The sequence below is a fragment of the Prionailurus bengalensis genome, chromosome B4 (assembly GCF_016509475.1).
Source record: "Prionailurus bengalensis isolate Pbe53 chromosome B4, Fcat_Pben_1.1_paternal_pri, whole genome shotgun sequence".
NCBI lineage: Eukaryota > Metazoa > Chordata > Mammalia > Carnivora > Felidae > Prionailurus > Prionailurus bengalensis.
The window spans coordinates 67,783,375-67,809,391 of record NC_057358.1 but is presented as its reverse complement, the minus strand read 5'-3'; the positions used below and the strand labels follow the sequence as shown (position 1 = coordinate 67,809,391).

The 26,017-nt window shown below is 36.3% G+C and overlaps 1 protein-coding gene across 1 annotated transcript in view; it reads right to left on the bottom strand.

Moving 5' to 3' along the window:
- LRRK2 (leucine rich repeat kinase 2) overlaps positions 1-26,017 on the bottom strand; it is a 137,826-nt gene that overhangs the window by 8,363 nt on the left and 103,446 nt on the right. Inside the window, exons 41-47 of the mRNA XM_043563334.1 lie at positions 22,394-22,554; positions 11,447-11,617; positions 10,113-10,213; positions 4,709-4,903; positions 3,233-3,426; positions 1,635-1,707; positions 664-848 (exon numbers count right to left, since the gene is read on the bottom strand). Coding sequence (XP_043419269.1) covers positions 664-848; positions 1,635-1,707; positions 3,233-3,426; positions 4,709-4,903; positions 10,113-10,213; positions 11,447-11,617; positions 22,394-22,554 — 1,080 coding nt within the window. The remainder of the gene's footprint in view (positions 1-663; positions 849-1,634; positions 1,708-3,232; positions 3,427-4,708; positions 4,904-10,112; positions 10,214-11,446; positions 11,618-22,393; positions 22,555-26,017) is intronic.

The following is a 26,017-nucleotide window of genomic DNA, read 5'->3' as shown; positions in this document are numbered from 1 at the left end:
ATGGGGACAAGGTTTCTGTTTTATTTTTGCTTGAAAGTGGTATCACTAACTTTGCTGTAGAAAGGGTATGTGTATAATTACCGAATCTAGAGATGACTTTATTCCTGAGGTGCATGTTTCCTACAATCAATACTTAATGCAAGTTATCTAAAGCACGTATGTAAAACCCACAGATGAAGTAAAATACTGACTTTATTACCTTTCAAAGTTATGTTTAATTTGATACAGGGGTAATGAAATTGTTAAAAATTGAGATTGACAAATACTACTAAGATCATCACGGCTTTTCATATTTTATCCCAAACGTGACTAGGCTGGGTGACATTTTTAATAGAAAAATTAATTATGCATTTTAAAAGATTTTTGCTTGGGTTGCAACAACATTATTAATATGATTATAAATAATAAACATGGGGGCACCTGGGTGGCTCAGTTGGTTAAGCGTCTGTCTTTTGATTTCAGCACAGGTCATGATCGCAGGGGTCATGAGATTGAGCCCCAAGTAGGGCTCCATGCTGGGTGTGAAGCCTGCTTAAGATTCTCTCTCTCCCTGCCCCTCCCCACTCTCTCTTTCTCTCTCTCTCTCTCAAAAAAAAAAAAAAAAAAAAAAAGAATAAATATGAATAAAGTAGCAAATTAATTGTATAGATAGAAATAACTTACAGCTGATTTGTCTTTGTCTCAATGAGCTTCTGAATGGTGAAATCATCAGAAAATGAGAAAAGTTTTGTGCCACATCCTCCCCACATAATGTTTTTTTCAGTTGAATTCATAGATTCACTCAAACACATCAGTGGAGTACTGACATTTCCTATATTTAGTATCTTCAAAGGAGCGGCTCCTTTACACTTTGCCAAGAAGAGAAACACATTCAATAAACTGAGTAGCTGCAGAATGAAACACTGTAAAATTTGCTGTGCTTTCTAAAAGCTACCATTCCATTTTAAATGGCTAGAGATCTTAAGATAAAAATTCAGGATACATTTTTCAAAGGATTTATGAAAACAGTATTCAAATTCAAGTGGTATGCAAAAACATTATCCTTATAACCAATCTCTTTACATTTCCATGCAAAAAATGTACAGCAAATAACCCAGGGGTTATAGTCTACTTGTCTGTCTCTCATTAGTAATGTTTTTTGATAACAAGGAGTATAAAGGGTAGGATGTTGGATAAATAGATGGAACCACAAGATGAATGGATGGAAGGAGGAATAAATGCTTTATTGATAAATGAGAATCTGAAGAACAGAAAGTTAATTGATTTCCTCCAGGCTAAAGAAAAACTTGGCAAACCAGATTTAAAACTTAAGTTTTGTTTTTTTCCACAATATATTTATTAGGAATTATCACTTCATTTATATAAAAATAGAATTACTTTCATTCCTAACATTATAAATCAGACCTCATTTACCATTTTTATCCTTAGTTCATTTATATAAAATGTACAGCCAGTCCACATACATTTATAGAGGTTCTATTGTATGCAAGATTTAATGGGAAAAAAAGGTGAAAAGAGTATTTGTGATCTTTGCTCTTCTGGAGTTTATAATCACTTAGAAGGGGAGTGGGGATAAGCATACATAAAACAAAGAACTTAACATTTTTTTGATGTAGAATGGATTCAACATTTACCTTAACAGTTTTATCTTCAAAAATTGCTAAATTGCCATCAGCAGTTCCCACCAGAAGAAAGTTTTTTTGCTTGCTAAAAGAAAAAAATGTCAAAATTGTTATAAAAAGAATGCTTATATTGACCAAGATGGCCATAACGTTCCCCCTAGGTTGACTAAACTTTAGACAGATTTCTTCATGACTCTATGGGTGCCTGACCTCCCTTTTTTATAATTTGCTTATTTTTTTACAGCATTTACTTTAGAAAATTTACAACTGTAAATTCTTTCTCTGCACATTTGAGATGTAACTCCTCTCCCAGCCTGTCAGTTTTACAACCTAGATATGTCTTTCTCAAGGAACTGGGAGCCTTCCTTTTGAAATGTAATCATCAAGAAAGGCTGGACCCCAGGGCACCTGGGTGGCTCAGTCGGTTAAGTGTCTGACTTCAGCTCAAGTCATGATCTGAGTTCATGAGTTCGAGCTCCACATTGGGCTCTATGCTGACAGCTCAGAGCCTGGAGCCTGCTTCGGATTCTGTGTCTCCCTCTCTCTCTGCCCCTCCCCCATGCACACGCGCACGCATGTGCGCTCTCTCTCTGACCCTCTCTCAAAAATAAATAAACATTAAAAAAATTAAAACAAAAAAAGAAAAGCAGGGCCCCACCTCACAGTCTCCATGGGAGGGTAGAAGCCTAACTTCAATGAGCAACAATTAGCAAAGACAGATCAATTAATCACATGGAGCCTCCCACAATGACCTGCAGTATATTTCCACTAGCTCCATCAATATTAAAAACTCTCCCACCTTTTGTATCAGTAAAGTTGAGTTCAATCTCTGCCCCCTATTGGAATAATCTTAAATAAAGTCTTCCTTGCTTATTTAACACCATCTGATGAATGAATTTTTTCTCTGACAATACCCAAATAATTTCAACTCCAAAACTGCCAGTGGAGTTTATATTTCAGCTGCCAAAAACTTGAGTTTCACGGTTTTCTAATGTACTTATTTATTTTCCAGTATTGACTTAAACAGGAGAAATATATGGGGTATAATCTTAATGGCTCCTGGAAATCATCCTGCCCCAAGTATTATAACAATCAGCCTGTTATTCACATCTGAAATTCTGCCAGTTAGATAAATTCATTTGAAATGAGATCCCTGTAACCAAGAATGGTTGAGTCGTTTTCACCTATTAATAACTTACGAATTCATTTATTAGGTATTTTCCCAATTTGATAGTTAACTGACATGTTTTAAACCAATATGGAATAGGCTACTGATATTCAAAAAAAAGAATAAATGGAAAATTATCTCTGAAGAGGACTTACAAAGAAAAGTAACCTGATGTGAAGGGTGGTAATGAAATCGATCAGAGCTGTGGTAATACCAGCAGTAGGGCAGGTTGGCCTGAAGAAAAGGACTGACCTGTCTCATACTGCCTCAGCTTGATCTATAAGAATATCTTTGTGGCCTCCCACAATGCCCTTTAATATATGCATATTGATAGAAATATGTTAAAAATGAGCAGTCTTTGCTGAAGCAATCAAAGTTTTCCACACAATCAGTCATCTAAAAGGTGTGGAACTTTCTCCAATGGTCAGATTCACTACCATACCTTTGCTTGGGAACGGAATTGCAATATAAGCAAGTTACAGAATCAGTCATCTTTTTAAGGGTATGTCTCTTTTTCCCATCTTCGGTACTGATGACCAGGAGCATGCCAGACTGTGTCCCACACACAATCCAGCTTTCCTTTTCAGCAGGAAGATGCACCAAAGCTAGGCACAGTATTCTGCTGTCAGTAACTTCCTGTTAAAAAAAGGAAAAAAAAAAAACAACACTCTAATGAACTTGATTCTGGCTTAAGTGACTAGAATTGAATAGAATAAAAACATTGTTATCCATACACTGAACTCTTTTTACTCTCTTGCTCTTAATTTTAAAAACAATGCCGATTTTATTTAACAAGTTAACTGGCAAACAACTTTGCCTATCTAAAATGCATCTAAAACTAAAATTAAAATTGAAAAATATTTTTCAGTATCCATATTTCTCACTCCACCAAAATAATGTGAGAGGATTGTTCAACCTTAAGAATAATGATTAGGCATAACATGTATTTCACACCAACAGCCACAATATTAGCTTATTTTTTAAGTCTAGAAGTTTATCTTATCTCTGCTAATACAATTTGTTGACCCATCTTGTAGAGCAGTACCCGGATTTTCTCTTTCGGTCATGAGCACCAACCCCCAGCTGCTGTTGAGTGCTGATTACTAACAGCTCAGAGTTGCACCCTCCACCACATAACTGCCCTCCACTGCTGGGAGCTGGCTTGGTCAGAAATGGCAGGCAGGGGGCGCCTGGGTGGCGCAGTCGGTTAAGCGTCCGGCTTCAGCCAGGTCACGATCTCGCCGTCCGTGAGTTCGAGCCCCGCGTCAGGCTCTGGGCTGATGGCTCGGAGCCTGGAGCCTGTTTCCGATTCTGTGACTCCCTCTCTCTCTGCCCCTCCCCCGTTCATGCTCTGTCTCTCTCTGTCCCAAAATAAATAAACGTTGAAAAAAAAAAAAAATTAAAAAAAAAAAAAGAAATGGCAGGCAGGCGTGGCCACACCCACCCTTGGGCTGACCGCAGCCAATGCCTGACTGCCATGTGGGAATGAAAGACTGGTGGCCTTGAGAGACCAATCTGTGTTGATATCCACACCCCAGTCTCTCATGGCTGAAGACTGACAGCAGACTTCTTCAAAAACTACATTGTTGTGGAATTTCTTCCCCTGTTCTATTGGCTTCCTTCACTTCCTTAAAAGTTACTCTCTCCTTACATCACTTGTACAAGACTCTTTTGTCTTAAACTCTGTTTCTAGGGATCCTGACCGGAGACAAACATATACTATGATTTTAAAACAAAACAAAGACTATTTAATGTTATGTAAATACTCTTGTTCCATCAGAAAACTAACCTAACAACACTCCTACATTGCTTTCATTTCACTTCTTTCTAAGTAACTTTTTAACTGATACATTCTTTAGCATAACCTGCAAAATAAATTTTCTAAAGTATTTGTAATTTAAAGAGTATTTTGATTTACCTCAGAAGTGTGTTTTTCCATATTTAGGTCAAGAAATGAGAGCTGTCCTTTGTCAGTGTGCCCACAGCCCAGCCAGATGCTTGCACTCTTGCTGTTATGATTTGTAGCAACCATGCATTCAACTATAAAGTTTTTAGGTATCGATATATGTCTCATCAGACAGATTAACTCAGCTGAATTCAAAATGTCAAAGACCTGAGAAAGTTTATAAACAACAAAACAATATGCATCAAGTTAACACATGTCCTCTTGAAAGATCATATTAGTGGGCACAACGTAGAACTGCATGTTATAACAAACTGTGATCTAATCCAAGCAACGAGATTAATAATCCAAACTACAGATAAAATTACATTAAAATAATACTTAGTTTTAGACTAGGCATAAAATATACTCTTTTGTATGTATGTTTTGTAACTTGAAAAAAGAGAAAATCCCAAAAGTGCCAACTGAACAGAAATGTAGTATAGACTGGAGCTATTCAACACTCAACTCTATACTGCAGAGCCACATCATGTTACAGATAAACACAGGCCACCCACAGAATAGACTTTCTGCCAGTTGCAGGGAAAAGAAATTTTGATCTTTGGTAATGAAATTCAGAAATCAATTCTAGATTCTGTTTTCATGCTTTTCCTTGAAGCACTAAAGAACAAGAGAGACAGGGTGGGGGTGGGGAAGAGAACTGTAAGAAAACAGAACCAGGACTCGGGAGAGTGGCATTAGAGCCACGATACAGCCACTTGCCTTCCACTCATGAGATGCAGAGAAAGCTCCTTATTCTCTCAGTGTCTCATCTGACAAAGGTAAGGAGTTTACCCATCTTGTCTAATATATACTGTATTTAAAGATTAAGTGGGTAGGTCAAAGTCAAATACTATCATATACTACAAGAAAAAAAAAAACCAAGGTGAAGTATTGTTGAAAATAAAAGGAGAATAGAGTAGGGGCACCTGGATGGCTCAACTGGTTAAGTGTCTGACTCTTGGTTTTGGCTCAGGTCTGATCTCACAGTTTGGGGTCCACCTCGGGCTCTGTGCTGATATTGTGGAAACTGCATGGGATTCTTTCTCTCCCTCTCTCTCTCTGCTTGTCAGCCAGTCACACACTCTCTCTCAAAATAAATGAATGAACTTAAAAAGGAGTAAAGAATAAAATAATAATTAAGCTATGGAAATTTTACTGTGAAAAACAAATTAAAAATACAAGAAGTCTATGTGATGAATACCAGTTATAACCAAAATTTAAAGACAAGTAGACATACAAATGGCCCGCTCGTACATGAAAAAGTGCTCAACATCACTAATCATCAGAAATGCAAAACAAAACCACCACAAGATATCACTTCACACCTGTCAGAATGGCTACTATCAAAAAGACAAGAAAAAAGAAGGGCTAGCAAGGATGTGGAGAAAAAGGATTCCCTGTACACTGTTGGTGGGAATGTAAATTGCTGCAACCGCTATGGAAAACAGTATGCAATTTCTCAAAACATTATAAATAGAAAAACCATTCAACTTTTATTTCTGGGTATAAACTTAAAGCAAATGAAAGCATTTATGTTTAAAGGATATCTGCACCCCCATGTTCACTGCAGCATGATTCACAATAGCCACAACATGGAAACAACCTAAGTGTCCATCAACGGATGAACGGATAAAGAAAATAAGATATATACGTATATGTATATATGTATGTGTGTACCTATACACACAATGGAATATTATTCAGCCATTAAATAAGAAGGAAATTTTGCCATTTGCAATAGCATGGATGGACCTTGAGGGTATAATGTTAAGCAAAATACATCAGACAGAAAAGGCAGATACTGTACTGTATCACTTATATAAGTGGGACCTAAAAAAGAATAAAATAAAATAAACGAAACAAAGCTTCCAGATACAGAAAATGGACTGGTGGTTGTGAAAGACAGGGCATGGGAGTGGGTAAAATGGGCGAAGCGGGTCAAAAGATACAAATTTCCGGTTATAAGACAGGAATGTAATGTATAGCATGGTGACTAATGTTAACAATATCACACAGAATATCTGAAAGTTGCTAAGAGAGTAGATCTTAAGAGTTATTAACATAAGAAAAAAATTATAACTTTGAGGTAATGAATGTTAACTAAACTGACTGTGGTAATAATTTCAGAATACCTACATGTATCAAATCGTCATGTTGTAAATCTAAAACTAACACAGTGTTTATGTCAATTATGTCTCAATAAAATTAGGAAGGGGAAGGTAGGGAAAGTAGCCAAGATAATGACATAATTCTTGATAAAATCAGCATATGTATTCAGCTATTTTTGAGTAGACATTTTAAAGCTGAACAAAAAATTTTCGGGGCGCCTGGGTGGCTCAGTCGGTTAAGCGTCCGACTTTGACTCAGGTCATGATCTCGCGCTCTGTGAGTTCGAGCCCTGCATCGGGCTCTGTGCTGACAGCTCAGAGCCTTGAGCCTGCTTTGGATTCTGTGTCTCCCTCTCTCTCTGGCCCTCCCCCGGTTCATGCTCTGTCTCTCTCTGTCTCAAAAATAAATAAACGTTAAAAAAATTAAAGTTGAACAAAAGATTTTCAATAAATTATGATACCAAATCAAGAGCCCACAACATAAAGAGAGCTCTTATTTTGATCTATTAAAATCTTTTTCAGTTTAAAACACAATAAGGGGGCGCCTGGATGGCTCAGTTGGTTAAGCATCCGACTTCAGCTCAGGTCATGATCTTGCGGTCTGTGAGTTTGAGCCCCGCATTGGTCTCTGTGCTGACAGCTCAGAGCCTGGAGCCTGCTTCATATTCTGTGTCTCCCTCTCTCCCTGTCCCTCCCCACTCATGCTCTATCTCTCTCTCTCTCAAAAATAAATAAACATTAAGACACAGTAAAAAATTTACTTCTGACAATATGGTGGGAAAGGTTATTTGGACAAACCACCCATCTAAAAGTAACTTAAAATGCTAAGGAAATTATTTTTTAATCTCTTAAAAATATTAAAGATCTGACAACATCATAGGACTTATCAGGACAAAATATTAGTGAAAGAATCCAATGAAAGACAGAGAGGTCAACTGAAACTTAAAGCCAGATATTTCCTTAAAGGCATTTGTCTATTGAAGGCAAAAACTGATGTGTGGTTTCTGATATCTTATCAGTCTGCAAGAAAGAAGTTTAAATCTAGAGCATTCCCAAAGTGGAGTCCAATAAAAGCCTGTTCCCATAAATCTGGAACCCCAAAGGACTACATATTCAGAGTAAATGAGAACCAGAAATAAAGCCACCCCATGCTTCCACTTTCACTGGTATGAGGAAAGTTACCTTTGACAAAGGGGGAGGAAGGAAAAGAACCCTGAGAAATTGTTATTCAAAAGCTTGTTCTCATGAACATTTGTAGACCAGATTCCCATCGCCTAGGTAGTTCAAAAAAAAAAAAAAATCTAAAACCAGGAACTGAGTTTAAAGCAATTTGCAGCAAGAAAATTAAGAAAAAAATGTGGAAGACCTGTATGCAAAATCATAAAACTTTATTGAAAGACAAGAAAACATAAATAGAAAGATAACCCACATTCAAGAATAGAAAAACTTAATGTAATGAAGATAAAATCCTCCCCAAATTGTCTGCAGATTCAATGCAAGGCCAATCCAAGTCACAATAGGTTTTTACATAAAAGTTGACAAAGTGATTTTAAAATTTATATAGAAAAACTAAATCCAAGAAAGCTAAAGCATTCCTAGCGAAGAAAAATAAGTAGAGAAACGAAATTTATAAAGTGACAGGAATTAACAGAGGATAGTATTAGAGGAAGAACATATAAGTTGACCAATGGAAGAGAACATCTGTGTGGATGTGTGAGTATCTGACATATTAAAGAGTAAAACTAGAGGGAAACGATCAACAGAAAAAAAAGGAAGAAACTATTTAATAAATAAAGCTGGAAAATTTAGTTATCCATATGGAAAAAAACTGGATCCAGATAAAAATTTCAATTCCTAATGGGTTAAGAACTTAAATGCCAAAAGCAAAACAGTTTTTTTTTTCTTTTCAGAAAAAGAGCACATAAGCAGGGGAGAGGAGCAGAGGGAGAGACAGAGAATCCTAAGCAGGCACCACATTCAGCACAGAGCCTGACATAGGGCTCAGTCCCACAACACTAGGATCAGGACCTGAGCCAAAATCAAGAGTTGGGATGCTTAACTGACTGAATCACCCAGGCGCCCCCAAAAGCAAAACTTTTAACCACTTTGAAGAAGCCATAGATAAATATTTGTGTGACTCTAGGAGATATGAGGATGTCTTAAAACAGGACCTCATAATGGCAATAACCATTAAAAGGGTTGTTAAATTTATCTGTATTAAAATTAAGAAATTCTATTCATCAAGAGGCACCCTACAGGAAATAAAAAGACAAACTACGAATTCAGAAAAGAACTTTGAAGTATATATAACCAACGAGGGATTAGTATTTTTTTTCTTTTACTTATTTTATTTCTATGCAAATAATCCCATAGAAAAATCGGCAAAATAATGAACAGGTATTTCCCAGAAGGGTAAATACATATATAACCAATGAATATATAAAGACATGGTCATCCTTAGTAGTATTTAGGAAAATGTAAATCAATACATAAGACAGTATATTTGAAAAAATTAAGAACCCAGATAGCACTAAAATTTAGGGAGAATATATAGAGAAATGGCTACACTCACATCCAGGTAATAGAAGTGTTAAGCTGGTACAGCTTCTTCAGAAAATAATACGGATATTCATATATTCTATGATTCTGCAATTCAACTCAGGTATATACCACAAAGCAACTCTCATACATTCTGCACTAGAAAAGTACAACCATAGTCATAGCAGTACTGTTCATAATAACAAAAACCTGGAAACAATACCAATACCCATAGATATGACCATGGGTACATACACTGTTGATCATTCAAACAGTGGAATGGAACAGCAGTGTAAATAATCAATGGGTATGTTTAACAACCTCCATAAAGCTTACAAAATAAGGTTAGAAGAGCAACTGAAAATATCTTGGTAGATGACATGATTACAATTCCATTTTAACTAGAAGATGAATACAGGAAACTAAACTGGATAGCAAACATAAGGAAAAGAAAAGCAGGGATTATCTCCAAAGTTAGAAAGTGACTACATCTCTAGGGAAAGGAGAGTGATACAGTCAGGAAGAAGCATATGGGGGCTTCCAGGGTGTAGGCAATGCTCTTTATTTTGTGCCATGGGTGGTGGGGAATATAGGAGTTTTGCATTATGACTGTTTTAAACTGTATGTGTATGTTTACTTATATATCTGAATATATATGTGAAGATTATATATGTGTATACATATATTGATGTTCTGTATAAAATATTGATAAATTCTGACTATAATCATACCTGGGCAGAAGTAGGCCTTTCTTGAGGATTTTCTTTCAAACACTTTTTAATTAACTTCTCCACCATAGGCCATGGGGCACAACCATATTCTTTAACTGGATCTAAAACATTCAAAAACATATCATGCTAGAACATTAAACAAATCAGAACAACTATTTCATTTCCTTTCATTGTGTATGAGAGGCCCAGACCATGCAAAGAAATACTCTGATCTCCATAATTCTATATTTATTATGGATCTACTTATATCACAAACTTAAAGATAATTTTTCTAGCCTTATCTCTACTAGAGACATCAAAAAAGACTTCCTGATTTTTTATTATATAAAAAAAGACACAAATACCAATTGAATAACAGATTTTCATTCCACACCTGCATTTCACAAATACTGTGAAAAAAAATTTTGTGCATATAATAATTAGACTTCTGTGGAATTACTTTTAATTTTAATACTTAAATTTGGCAAGCATTTAATCCTCATATACCTACAGTCAGTTTGTGCACATTTCTTTTTTATAAGAGGTATGCCGTTCTTCTGGTTGGTATAAACCACAGACCTGGGATTTGTCACTGGAAAGATAACTGGTAAAATAAGGGTGATGATCTAGATTGTGTTGAAAGTTTATCCAAATAATAATAAATTTTCTTTTAGTGGGCATCTTTAAAGGTCCCCCAAAAGGAGGTAGTTAAAGCTATATTCTCTGTACCTGGAACATAGCATACACTCAAAAATATTCCTTAAGTGAAAGAAAAAGCGGAAAATATGAAAAACAGCTACATATATTTAAAAGAGTATTTTGTAAGGGGAACTGAAGTAATAATTAAGGAATGAATGACAACATCCTAGAATTTCTTAAAAACATGAGACAACCATTCAAAATGAGATCTGATCTCACTAAACAATCATTTACTAATTCTTATTAATATTTACTACTAAAAATTATTATTATAAATAATTCAACCTTCCATTGCTGCATATAAATTATCTCCCTCCAAGAACATGAAAACACTCCAGGCTAATGAGCACATAGTAACTCTTTATAAGAACAGAAATCACTAAGCATGGAGCTCCAACAGCAATTTCCTTTTCTGAATATTCTTCTAAATTTAATACCAAATACATTAATATGAATTTGGGGTATTTTTAAAAAGCCTGAAACTGCTATCTTTCTCATGTGATTTTTATTGTGTCACAGGAATTAAGAATATTCATGTGCTAAACAAAAAATCATCAGTTGTGAAATGAATTAAGTCTACAACCACAATTAAATAACTTGGAAAGAAAGCTGATATTAAAAATAATAATCTTTATTGCACATAAAATAACACTTACCAGGTAATTTCCCTTGTATTGCCAGTTCATCAAACTCATTTGGAAACTTCAAACCCTCTGCTATTCTACCTCCAGTTGTCAAGATGTCATAGAGTAGTAAGCCAAATGAATAAACATCAGCCTGCTGGTTATAAATAACATTTCCTCTTGCAACTTCAGGTGCACGAAACCCTGAAAGGAAGCAGATATATGAATAAATATGCCCATCCTGTTGGGATGAGCACTGGGTGTTGTATGGAAACCAATCTGACAATAAACTTCATATTAAAAAATATATATATATATATGCCCAACACTAGAGCCCATACACCCAAGAAGGAATATTCTTAGGCATATATGCTGATGAAGAGTCAAGGAGATGAGCTCTATACCAGGCTATGTCCTCTTATAAGGAGACATGTAGCCAGTTAACAGCCCTGTGCTACATTTCACCTCAAGGTTGATCTTGAAAAATAATAAGGATAAACATCCAATAATGATTATTAAATCATGTTTCATAATTAAAGTAAGTCTAATAAGGGGAAAAAACCTATATCATTTTTCTCATTCCTAAAAATAACTATTCCCAGGAAAGTGTTGCAAACAAAGGTGGGGTCAGGAGGGACAAGATTTCTAGACTTCTTTAACCTGACTAAAGTCCAATGCCCTCATTATTTCCAGGGCTTGTGATTCAGCTCTTCCTACCCAATGGAAAAATAAAAATTAAACCATGACTAAAAAACAAATAAAAGCCCTCTCTCTCAGGTGCTGGTTCATTACTGAAACTCTTTTAAAGGTAAATAAAACCTCTCATTTCACAATAGAAATAAATTGCTTTTAAATTCTTCAAAAAAAAGTAATTTTAACATGATTCATAATAGTAAAAATATCAACAATTAATGAAATCCAACTATTTAAGGAAATTGGTTAAATGTGCACTATGCATTAACTTAAAATCATTTTTAAGATGACACGTAGGACATAAATCCTAAAGGACAGAAATTTATCAAATATGTGAAAAAAATCAGCTGAGTTCATTTTCTTAGATATGATAATGGTATTGTGATTATGGAAACACACATCCTTATTCTAAGGAAATATATGTCAGTATTTTTAGGCATGGCAGCATGATGTCTGCAATTTAATTTCATGTCTCAAATTCATATACAAATAAAGTGAGAGAAAGAACAGTGTGGCATACAGTTAATAATCCATGTCAAGGGCATATAGGTGTATATTGTACTATACTTTCAGCTTTTCTGTAGACTTAAACATTTTCAAAATAAACAGTTTGCAAATATATCTGAATGTAATAATGATTATTATCCATGTGCTAATTATGGGTAGCTTTTATTTACCCATTTTTAATTTTTTATACTTCTAAATTTTCTATAATGAACATAATATAGTAACAGGATTGTTACTGTAGTTTAAATATGTAGCCAGGGAAATAATGAACTCACAGCCTTCAAGAACGAAATGACTGAATTTGGAAAGAGTTCTGTTGGACAGAGAGTTCACCATCAAAAGATGAGAGGCCCAGCAGTCCTTCACCAGGCAGGAAGGACATGAAGAATCAGAAAGATGGGATGTCATTTTTGAGTTTGATAATCCCTATTGCACTAATCGTTAACATTCTCTAGGTAACATGTTGCCACACTTGTTCATGCTCTCTCTTTCTACACACATACACTCACCATTTTCCCATATATATAATATATATATTGATCAATCTGTCAATCGACCAATGGATAGATATAATATGTATTTTCTTAGAATAAGGAAATTTTCCTATATAGCCATAATTTCATACTCATACCCTAAACTCAAGAATTGTATAAGTAATTAAGACAGTTCTTAAAAAGATAATGTAAAATATGAATACCCAATTCATATTCCTATAGCACCTTACAGATAATTTCCTAAGTATTTCATTAGCTATGCACAAAAATCACCTGTGGTGGGCAGATGAGGACTTTCCATTTGACAAATAACATAAAAATGTTATGTGTTTTCCTAAGGCCACAAAGATAATGAATGGTAAATTCAAGAGTACTTAAATGAGCTGCTCACACATTAGCTAGTTCATTAAGAATATTTATGCTTACCTTTCTAGAATGTGAAAGGGATTTTAGAGGTTAAAATAAATCTCATCCAATTATTTATTATTCATTCAACACATTTTTGGGGTATCTATTATATCAAGGTACCATTCAAAGACTATTAAAACATTCACTATATTTTGTCTCTTGGTAAATTTGCTGTTAGAAGCAGTAGGATTTGGAATCATGGGACCTTAGAGCAGAAAAACTCAAGGGTCACTTAATCTAAATTCTCATCCAAGGCACATCCTGTTGCAACAGTTTTTAGCCCTCTAGGCATCAATCCACAGATGTTAGAGCTGCACAGAGGGTTAGAATTTTTTTTCTTGGTGAGTCAGGGGATGCTAAGAAAGATAATTGTGAGGATATGGAAAGAAATATTGACTTCAACACGGAAATGATTTTAACCTTCTTATCTTCTTCCTTTCAAAATAAATATCTTCATTGACACAATTCCCACTGGGAGAACATAATCCTTATTTATATATTCAGGAGATACCTCAATTACAATATAAGGCACTTCTAAATGCTGCTTGAAATTCACCTGATGAATTCACAGTATCTTTAGAGAATTTAAAAGTAATAAACAACTGACTACAGTGGGACAGACCACCCCCATCATCCCTGTTCTTGGTGTAGCACTGATGAAACATGTCAGGAAAATCAGAATCCAAAAGGTAAAAGAAACAAAAGTTCTGTACCTCAAAGATTCAAACCCTACATTGGCATATGCCATAAACAAGGTTGAAGGAAAAACCCTACACTTGAAAATACCTGCAATATAAGAGAGGCAAAGAGTACACATGACTAAACGCAGATTGATGAATGGTAAGGACAATCGACAAATGAATAAAGACACAAAATCATATAGAACATGAAAGCAAAAATAGGTCCTATATAATAAAGATTGCTTAGCCTCAAATGAAAAATAAGCAAATAAATGCTTTAAAAATAAAAACATTAAACATAACAAAAACATAAAACATTTTCATTTTTGGTTATGAATTTTATGAAGATTAAAAGGAGTAACAAACCCCGAATGGGAAATGAGAGCTCTAATTTGAGTATGAAGGGAATTTTAATTTACTAACTTTTCTATGAGGCAATTAATGTTTCAAAATTCAAAATATGCACACCAGCAATACCATGCGTAGGAATTTAATTTTAAAAAATTAGTTTCATAAATGGACAGGGGCACCTGGGTGGCTCAGTTGGTTAAACGGCCAACCCTTGATTTTGGCTCGGGTCATGATCTCTCAGTTTGTGGGATAGAGCCCCATGTTGGGCTCCATGCTGATGGTACAGAGCCTGCTTGGGATTCTCTCTTCCTCTCTCTCTCTCTCTGACCCTCCCCAGCTTGCATGTAATCTCTCTCTCTCAAAATAAATAAACTTTAAAAATTATTTCTTATAAATGGACAATTTAAATTTACAATTATGCCAATTAAAGCACTGTCAATATATCAAAAAGTCAGAAAAAAATTTAAATATACATCAAGATGTGGTTAAGTAAGTAAATACTGTGCATACTAGCAATGAAATGCGACGCGACTGCTAAAACTGATGTTTGACACAGAAAGATGTCCATGAAATATTAATTAGAAAAAGAAAACTAAAGCAGAATTTACAATACAGCTATTAAAAACTTAAGCACAATCGAATCTAGATACAGATATATCTCTATCTTATGACAGTGGTAAGAATTATGTCTGCTAATTTACTAGAAACACGTATTTTGACCTCCTTAATAGCATTTTCTGCTTTCACCTTGTGCCCTTATGTTTTGTAAATCAAATATTACTTTAAAGTGACTTGGCCTGGGGCGCCTAGATGTCTCAGTCAGTTAAGTGTCAGACTCTTGGTTTCTGCTCAGGTCATGATCTTGTGGTTTGTGAGTTTGAGCCCCGCAAAGGGCTCTAGACTGACAACGTGGAGCCTGTTTAGGATTTTCTCTCTCTCTCTCCCTCTCTCCCTCTGCCCCTCCCATGCTCTCTGTCAGAGTAAATAAATAAAGTTTAAAAAAAAATAAAATGACTTGGCCTGAGATGCCTCATCATGGAGTCCTTCACCTCAAAACCAAAATGACTGGGAAGAGGGGGACTGAGAGCGTTAGGACCTAAGCTGCCAACATGATGTTTGATTATCAGTCTAAGCCATGTATTCTACATGTACCTTATCACCAAGGCGTCCCCTGGAACAGCGGCTGCAAGTACTTCCAAAGTTTTCACTTTACATTTAACTATGCTTGTCACCATAGTAGTAACAGGAAGAATGAACTTTCAAGCTATGCAATTTATTCACCACTGAATTTAATTTGGGAAGAAAATGAACACTTCTACTATCACCTGCCATTGAGAAAGGTTAGAAATAGGAACATCTCCTGCATCTTCACAAAGGGACCATACTGCCACATGATCTATGGTCTAATATTATGAATGACCTCTGATGCTCATGGACCATATCACCACACTGAAGGAATACCCTGTTTAGCATCAATGGCCCTCAAAGACTAGAAATGTCAAGTACTAACTGACATCCTAAATGTGCATTTGTTAAGTCAGGCTGTCCAAATAAGTCTTTTATTTAAGCATGTGTCACTTTTACCTCTAGCTAAGATGGAACAAGAGGGGCTAGATTTACCATTGTGCATAAAACAATGAAATAACCAGACAAAATATATGAAACACTGGACACTAGGAGCACAGGAGAGTGATCCCTGAGAGACAGCGAACCAACAAGATGAGTCCTCTGATGGCCCTGCAGAGAGTTTCCAGCCCACAGCACAGGGAAGGGAAACAAAATCAGAGCCTGGTGCCCTCTAAGTTGAGAAGAAAGAGCAGAAAGTCGGGGAAAGCAAAGGCAGGTAGAATGTGCCAGGCATTGTACCAAACACTTTTTATGAATTTCTTTATATGAATTTAATTTTCACAGCAATCCCCTAAAATAGATATTTTTATTAGCTACTATTGTTTAACCAAGGAAAAAAGGTAATTTCTCTGGTCTCAGCTAGTAAGGGGTAGAGCAAGAATTCCAACTCAGTCTGACTTCACAGCCAGTGTTTAACAGATTCCAGACAGCCAAAAAGTTCACAAAGTCACATCTATCTGTGCATCTCCAGAATCCACTATGGTGCCTAGAATGTGCACCATAGAGAAAGATTAATTGAAGGTGGCTGACATTACTTTTTAAAAATTTGGATATAAGTCCAAACTCCATTCATATTTATTTACTCTCTTAAATTTTTGTTTCTATCATAGGCACATACTTTCAAAATCTAGAGCAAATACTTATCATCTTGTTAAAAGTTTTTCTATAAATAACATTTCCCCCCACTGTGAGACAGAACCAAAACTTCAGTTGCCCATTTTATCATCGATTCATGCCGGCATGATGCCGAGATGCAAACCTTTCGCTAACAAATAAGAATATTTTTCAATGACTTCCCCAAACTGAAAGATGCTATTATTTGGCATGATTTAAAAGGCCCTTCATGAGCTAGAAAAGTGTCATACTGGGCTGTGTATCAGAAATATTTGCGTGCTCGAAACACTGAAGATGTTCTTGACCCTCATTCTAGACCAGTGGCTCTTGAACTTGAATGCACATTGGAATTACCTAGAGATATTTAATAATATCAATATCTGGGCTCCATCCCAGACTTCACAGAACTTAAATCAGAATCCCTGGCAATGAGGTCCTGAGATCCATATATTTGAAAATTCTCTAGGAGCTTCTAGGCTGTGGCCAGATTGAGAGTTCCACTCCATGCTTACTAAAATAGAATTGTAAATGATACAACCCCAGGAGATACATTCTTTAAGCTCTACATGTCATCAGTACACAGCCACAATTGAAAAACACTTAACTAAATAACCCCCCATACTCCATCTATTACTTAGACCATAAGAATTTCTTGTGCAGTTAGCTGAATAAAACAAGTCATATTATACCTTAGTACCTTTTGCCTGGAATGCCTACTCCTGCTTTTTTATTATTTTTTGTTTTATTTTCTCAAACTTCCTGCTTAGAAGGAAGTCCTGACAACTTACAGCTCAGTTAATTACTTGTTCCTTTGTGCTCTTATCACTATACATTGATTGCCTACTGAAACTGACAAAATATGATTACTGGTTTGTGTAATCCTATTTGTCATGGCAAAATGTGTGCCTCCTGGAGGGTAAAATTCACATTTATTCACGCACATTCCCCCAAATTCACTACTAGAGCAATTGCTGACATAGAGCAACTACAATATGCCAAGCCCTGTTGTATGCTATTTGTGTGGATTATTTCATTTCACCCTTAATACAACCCTATAAGGTAGGCATTATTTTTTCTCATCACAATTTTCTTAAGTGAAAACTGAGCCCCCAAAAGTAAACCTTGATCAGCACCACACAGCTATGAAGCAGTTGCACCAGTTTGGTATTTGGAAAACGTTCAATAAATTATTGCCAGATGCCTGAATAAATGAGTAAAGAATAAAGAAAATTTTCCCTGGGGAATTATCATAACAATTACAGTATCAAAATAATTGGAAAAATGTAATTCATTGTCTAAACACCATTTTTAGACAATTTTTAGACATTTTTTCAGATAAGCCTGCATTTTAACAAATGCAATGAGGAAATAAGGTAAAGATCCATAGATCAAACATCTAAGAAATTTGTAAGTTAGGTCTGACTATATATCACATCATGCAGAGAAACATGTTTTCTTTCCTTTTTTACTTTCAGAGAAGTATGAGTAGAGCATGTTTCATAATCTCTCTCAGATAACAGTGTATAGCCAGAGAATAACATTGTTATTTGCCCAAAGACTACTGTATTTCCATGGATGCTGGCACGGTTGAAGCCATCATTCAGCCATCCACCTCAGTCAACAATGCAACTGTCACAGGACCCAGAATTGACTGGCACTCAAGACAGGATATGATATAAATACATCTATTTAACTGAGTTAAAGTTGATGCTCTCCAAGTTATTTACAGTTGAAAGTATCCATCCCATATTTACCTTTCACAATGTAAACAGACACTGTGTCAGTCCTTGCCAATAACTGAATTGTTTCTAACTTGCATTCCAACTCTGGCACTACCTGGCATGGGCTGTGCGCCTGGGTGGCATGCATTTGCTTCTTGTATGACCCTATAGACATTTCTAATGGTCCCTAGGCTTCAGTTTCCTTATCTTTAAACCAGGAATAGTAATAGGACCTATGTCAGACAGTCAAAAGGATTAAATGAGATAATCAACCCACATAAAAGTCAAAGCACAAGGCAGCACACTGTTCATACCACAAAAGGTCTGCTCCCATTCCCATCTTCTCTGAAACAACAGTAATGAACCCACACTCACATGCGTACAACAGAGTGAATGCACCACTGTAAGGGTAGTATAAACACACACACACACACACACACACACACACACACACACACACAAGTTTAACAAATACATGGTCTTTTGTTTCTCTAGAAGCTTCCAAGTTAAAAGTTACAACATTAAGAGGAAAAAACCCATTAAAAAGAAAAGACAGGAGATAACTGAAATCATATGAAAGGGGATGATTTTCTGCTCAAACATAATTGCTTTGGGGAAGGAAAAGTCTGGTGATGGTGGTTAGCAGTGGTGACAGTTACTGTTATTTAAAATTTGAGGTCAAGTTTTGGGCTGAGACCATCGGAAGTTCTCTAACAATAATGAATTCAGTAATGTTAAAGAGAAGGTCTGGGATATAGCAAGAAAAAACTGCTTACAACGTATTAAGCAGCCTGGGGGAAAAGAGGACAGAATAGAAGGGATCAGGCTTTAGGTTTTTTCTGTCATGATCTTTCTCCATGTGTATGTTGTGACACATTGATATAGCAGATTAAAAGGATCAGTAACAAGTATCTGGCTTGTTGTGAAAAAGTAGTTGGATATTGAACTTTAGGCAAATTTTGACCAAAACCAGGAAGCCATGAGTCTGAACAGAGTTGAACTGAGCCCAGCCCACTGAGGGAGGTGGCAGGTTTGAGTTCCAGGTCATAGTCACCAGGGACCATATAGAACAACTGTCCAATTGGGGCGCCTGGGTGGCGCAGTCGGTTAAGCATCCGACTTCAGCCAGGTCACGATCTCGCGGTCCGTGAGTTCGAGCCCCGCGTCAGGCTCTGGGCTGATGGCTCAGAGCCTGGAGCCTGTTTCCGATTCTGTGTCTCCCTCTCTCTCTGCCCCTACCCCGTTCATGCTCTGTCTCTCTCTGTCCCAAAAATAAATAAACATTGAAAAAAAAAAAAAAAAAAGAACAACTGTCCAAGAAGATGAACAAGGTTTCAACAATAGGATTTCTACTCCATGAACACCATTACCGGATTAGGAGTTGGAGGGGGAACAAACTGCAGGTCCCAGGTGAATGGCTTGGCCCACTTTCATGTCACACAAGAGTAATGAACAGATCTCCTAAGAGAAGACCCCTCATCCTGTGCCCACATTTTCTAGGCAGGAATATGTAAGGCCTATGGAATTCCATCTCCCACGATTCTTCTTCCAAAACTATAGTTGACAATGTCTGCTATTCCTGATGGCCCCATCATTTTGCTTTATTTTGATTTTTTAGTAACTAAGATGAAGTATTTAAGCCTTTTTAAGTACGTGTTAGAGTTGCATGTAATCGAGGAGAGAGATTTAGGATTTAAAGCCAAATAGCTCTGGATTCATTTCTCACTTAGATTGAGTTCTTATCTTGACCACTTACTGCGTGACTTCCTACAAGTACAGAATCTTGCTCTGAGCCTCAGCTTCCTCATTTTACAGATGAGAAGATAAAAGCTAACTTTCAGCCTTGGCATGAGGCTAAGATATCATGTGTCTAACGTACTTGGCACTGAGCCTAGTACACAGCAGGTGCTCAAGAGATAATATTATTTTATTATTATTAAACCCAGTGACACATGCAGCCATATGTACTTTGAAAGGTTTATAGGAGGGCACACTCTACTTTCAATACATAGGTATGAAAAACAAAAGGGAGGATAGATATTTGAAGCAAAAATAAAACCAGGCATCGGAAGCTGGGGCCATCTGCTCATCTAAGTACGTAAGTGGGGGGGGGGGGGGTAGGAGGGAAGGGGGATGGTTAAAGAACAAACTAGTATTTTTGCCTACTTTCAGACATCCCCTATTATCTTCCATTTTAGGCATCTGTTTTAACTGAGCTACAATCATCAAGATGATGTAAAGTCACCTGTAACTTTATTTACAAATAATAAACAATACAAAATTCTCTGAAAATGGAGCTGTTCCCCCAAACATAAGTCAACCCCTCAATCTTCTATTCCCACTCAAACTAAAAGCCAAAACACAAGATGTCTGTACAGAGCACCTGTCCTATGACTATTTCTTACTAAACAGAACCTGAGACTTTGATGAATCCGAGACTAGAAGAAAGAGAATGGGAGTTGAGAAAGGAACAGGATTCCATGGAGTAGAAAGTAATGTGAAAGAACACGTCTAAACATTAAGCCCATGCAAACACAAGAACACAAAGTGGATTTTCACTGGTAGAAAGTCAGGTAACAGAAGTAATAGGATTATTAGAACAGGCATGAAAAACAGGGGCTGTGGATGATCCTAAAAAGCAACATTCAAATCTAATGCAAGAAAATAATGTCTTTGATTTTTGGAGATAATAGATATAATGGCATCCAGAATGGGTACGTTTCACTTTACATAGTAACCATGACTCATCTTGCTATAGAGGGCCAAAGACAGAAGCTGTTTTTAGGTATTGAAGTATTAACAACTAATAAATTTTGAAGAAAGAAAACTGAAGTGCAGGATTTAAAGGCTTAAACTCCTGTACCAATCTACCAATAAAGAAAGAAAGAAAGAAAGAAAGAAAGAAAGAAAGAAAGAAAGAAAGAAAGAAAGAAGAAAGTATGCCTGTATCAAAAACAGTACAACTGAAAACTCTAGGCCCTAAGTCCCTATCTGAAACTCTTAGAGCCAGAAGTATTCAGAAACTCATACCTTTTCATATTTAAGAAAGTTAATAATAATGCATATAATTACATAAACTCATTAAGATTGGGGCCAGCACCCTGTACTCAAATGTGCTCTTTTCTGCCATGAAACATACGCATACTCACACTGAGAATATGTGTGAGAAATAAAGACTGTATTAAGCATCAAAGTAGTTGGGGTCAGATTTTGCCACTAAATCAGTTATAAAAAAATTCTTTGGGTTTTCCAAGTTCTTTGGATTTCAGAGTTACAAGAAATGGTTTGGGAATCTGAATTTAGTTTGTCTCCTAAAGGTAAATGTGAACAGTACCTAGATTGAAATTTTGCTGTTCCTTTTCACCACCTCTGGAGTATCAAAATGTTTTAAAAATCCAACTTTTAAAAATATAATTTGAGGGGCGCCTGGGTGGCGCAGTCGGTTAAGCGTCCGACTTCGGCCAGGTCATGATCTCGCGGTCCGTGAGTTCGAGCCCCGCGACAGGCTCTGGGCTGATGGCTCGGAGCCTGGAGCCTATTTCCGATTCTGTGTCTCCCTCTCTCTCTGCCCCTCCCCCGTTCATACTCTGTCTCTCTCTGTCCCAAAAAATAAATAAATGTTGAAAAAAATTAAAAAAATATATATATAATTTGACATCAAACATTATCTACTTTCCCCCATGGCAAATTATATCAGTAGATCACTTCTCCCCTACAGAATACAATGATTAAAATCACTATGTACTGGCCACAGTTATTCACACAAGAAATATCTGTTCACCACGTGATAAGACATGGCGTTCTCTTGATTCTCCTGAACTTACAACTGAAGTCCCTGGTTATCCATCCTGAGGAAGGAATTACCAAGCAAACCTTGTCACGTACCTGGTGTGCCCTCTGATGTCTTTATCCCCATTCTACAGCAGTACTGAGCAATCCCATAGTCAGCAATCTTTGCGATGATGGCAGCATTGGGGTACAGGGTAAAGAGCAGCACATTGTGGGGCTTCAAGTCACGGTATATGATCATGGCTGAGTGGAGGTATCTGCCAGAAAACACACAGGCAGAGTCATTAAAATGTGATTATATTATTACAATTTCTGTCATGATTTCATTAAATATGTACGTACCTCTATTATCCAAAGCATCAAAAATTCTGTGCTAAGTTTGACCCCTCAAAGCGAAGAGATATCATAGAAGGGAATGAAAACATGCAAGCCAAATATTACAAAATGAGCTTGTGCTTTTAAAACCAAACAACAAACCAACAAAAAAAACAGGTCAATCCTGATATGTGAGTGATTTAAACTTTAAGGCACAACCAAGTTTGCTGGTACCAAGCAAAGTACCAGTTTTTGGTGAGTTTTCTTTCATATGCTTAATAATTACTGAAAAGGAATTCTGAATTCTCTCAAAGGTCATATGACTATTTTAATTAGTTTAAAATGTAAATATGTTAAATATGAGTTGATAGTATTTTCTGTAACTCCCATTTACTTACTAGTTCTGATTTTGTTAAAACCATATAGAAGTTTATCTTAGCTTCTAAAATTCTCTCTATTCCATTTCTCTTTTGATATTTATTTTTCTCTGACTAAAATGTTTCCTAATTTGGGGGAAAATATTTTCACCTTTTTCAGTAATAACAAATCAACATAAGAAACTTTTCTAGCTATCCATATCATATTCTGTTCAAAGATGTAATTTACTTTAAACCCAATTCTATTATGAATTAAGGCTAACAAAGAACATTTTGGACCTAGAGTTGGCACGAGTAAAACAATGTCTTGGTGATATCGGATGATGTTAAAGTAATCTCCTTCAGAGACTGATCCAATTAAATATAAGTGCTAGAGTTGGACACTGCAGGTAAAGATTAAAAAACACAATGAAGTTTTAATCTGAACCAGGTCATGTCTATTCTGGCAACACAGCAAGAGAGCTACTCCTGTGCTCCAACAAGTAAAGTAATTCCATCACCACCTTTCCTTACATATTCACAAAGTTCAGATTCCCCCGCACCCCCAGCTCAGTCTTCCCTGCTCCATGATGTCAAATTTGCTATAGCTCTCCACGTGATCTCCCAGGCAAATTATGACCTACCTTGAAAGGACAATTTTTTACAGAACTTAATAGAGGTAAATTTAAATCCTTTCTTTGTTGGCAGCTTTTGGTTTGGGTTCACACTGTATCAATAAATATTTACTCCATTACCTAATACGAATCACTGCTAGAGGGATTATGAGCAGAGTGGCAGTGATACTCTAAACTTTCCATTGCATGATGGCCTGAAGTGTATGCATCATTTAATTGCATCAGCTACTGCACAAGTTTCTTTCTCTTCCAGGATGTAGTCAGGACATTTGACGTTAGGCCTACTCATTTCGCTCTACATATTTTTGGCTGAAAAATAAGATAAACGTACTAATGAAGTTGACCTTAACAATAAGTAATGGACTCGAGAGAAAATTTACTAAGGGCTTACTGAAAGGCCATTAGCTACCCTTGCCCCGTTGAAGAGAAAAGCTGGGAGATTAAGAAGAAAAAAGTTAAAGCCAAGTCATGCATAATTGAATAGCATCCAAATCCTTCCTAATGCATGCCTCTTTCAGAATATTTATAGAACATAGACTCTCTCAGAATACTTCTCAAAGGTTAAAAAAATACTTAAACTTAATTTGAAATAATGTCTGTGGGAGGGAAAGATTAACTGGGTTAGTTAAAATGTTCAATTATAGAATTTAATCTTAAAAAGTACAGTTTTAATAGCTTCTAATACACTAGCAAAATAGCTTTTGATATATTAACAAGTGCAGATCTTGCCTTACTGAAAATAATTCAGCTGTAATTTATGCATTATGTGACAATGAACACTGTCAAATATTTTATTAAAATAAACTGGTCCAAACTCAGTTAGTCATTCTTTAATTGTGATTATCATCTGGGTTGCTAAGAAACTCCTTTCTTTATAATTGAAAGTAAACTTTATCTCATCCTAAATGGAATTAGTCTAAAAAATGAGATGCATTCATTCACATAACAAATCTGTATTGGGTGTCTATGAGGGCCAGTCACTAGGGGATATAATAATATCCTTATATCTTATATATCTCTTATATCCTTATATCTCCACTCCTGAGCAGTCACAATCTAGGAGAGACAGGTTATCAAACAAGATTGCAGAACTGCAGTGGGTACCAAATGCTACAAAAGCCAGAGAGAGAAAAAGAGAGCTAAAGATAGCAAAGCAGACTCTCCCACTAAACTGCAAGTTTTCAACCTTGATAAGATAATACACATAAGGTCTGCCTTTTCCTCTCCAGCACCTAACACAAAGCCCTGCATACAGCCAACCCAAGAAACTTGTGCCAGAGAGACCATCTATTCAGAGCTTCATCGTGGAGACCGTATGTGAGCAAATTCTACAGGAAAATGAATTCTCTAGGCAGACAAGTGTGTGAAAAGAGGAATGACAAATGAAAGAAAGACATGGATGTCCAGGAAAAGTCAAGACCTCAGAATGATCAGAATGTAGAGTGAGGGCAGTGGAAAGGCAAGAGGCATACACACAGAGTTCTGATGCTCTGCCAAGTGGTTTGCATGTATTTCACAAAGAACTTGGAACTCCCAGGGAATTTCAAGCATAATTAGATTTTTATTTTAGCATAAATATTCTGATAATTCCCTGGAGGTACTGGACCGAGGCGGCAGTAGTGGCATAAAGATAAATGAAATGATAATGTGAAATAAATGAAAAAGATAATATGAAATAGTCAAAGACCTGGTGGCCAAATGGATACTTACTTTTGGGACGAGAGGGGTAGCCTAGATGTGACTACAGGGATTGCCGTCAGCAAGTGGAAGACACAAGGGAAAGAACAGATTCATGGCGGGAGGAAGTAGCAGAGAGAATAAACTCAATTTTGTAAATACTGAAACAAAGAAACTTATGGAAAATACAAGTGACCATATCTTCATAGGTAACTGAGAATTACGATAAATAGCTCTAGGGAGAAGACTGAATTAGGAATGAAAGCTAAGAGTGTAGGCAATACTGTAAGAGATAGAATATGTAATGTGAAAAAAGTTTTGTATATCTTTCTAAACAGCTCCATCATTTAAGGGACTCCAGAGGAGTGTGACATTATTGTCTCTTTCTACCTCTGTATTTACAGTTCTATGCTGAAATTTGAGGAAACAAACATTAATGCTCAGTTTTTAAAAATATACTTAGTGCTGGTAGAAGACTGAAAGCTACCGAAATCTACTAGCTTCTTGTGGCACAAGACCCAGAAAGCTGTCTTGGCATTCGGCTGAGAAGAAATCAGGTGAATTAAAGCAAAATATGTTGAGATTTCATTTACTTCATCAGAAACTGCAGAAGTTGTTAAAGTAAGGTCTCAGAGAACCAGAAAAGCTACCTTAGAGGTGAGGTCTTTCACATGGTGGTGAATGAAAGATAGAAATTCATCATTTTATAAATAAGCATTCTGGGAATTATTTGCAAG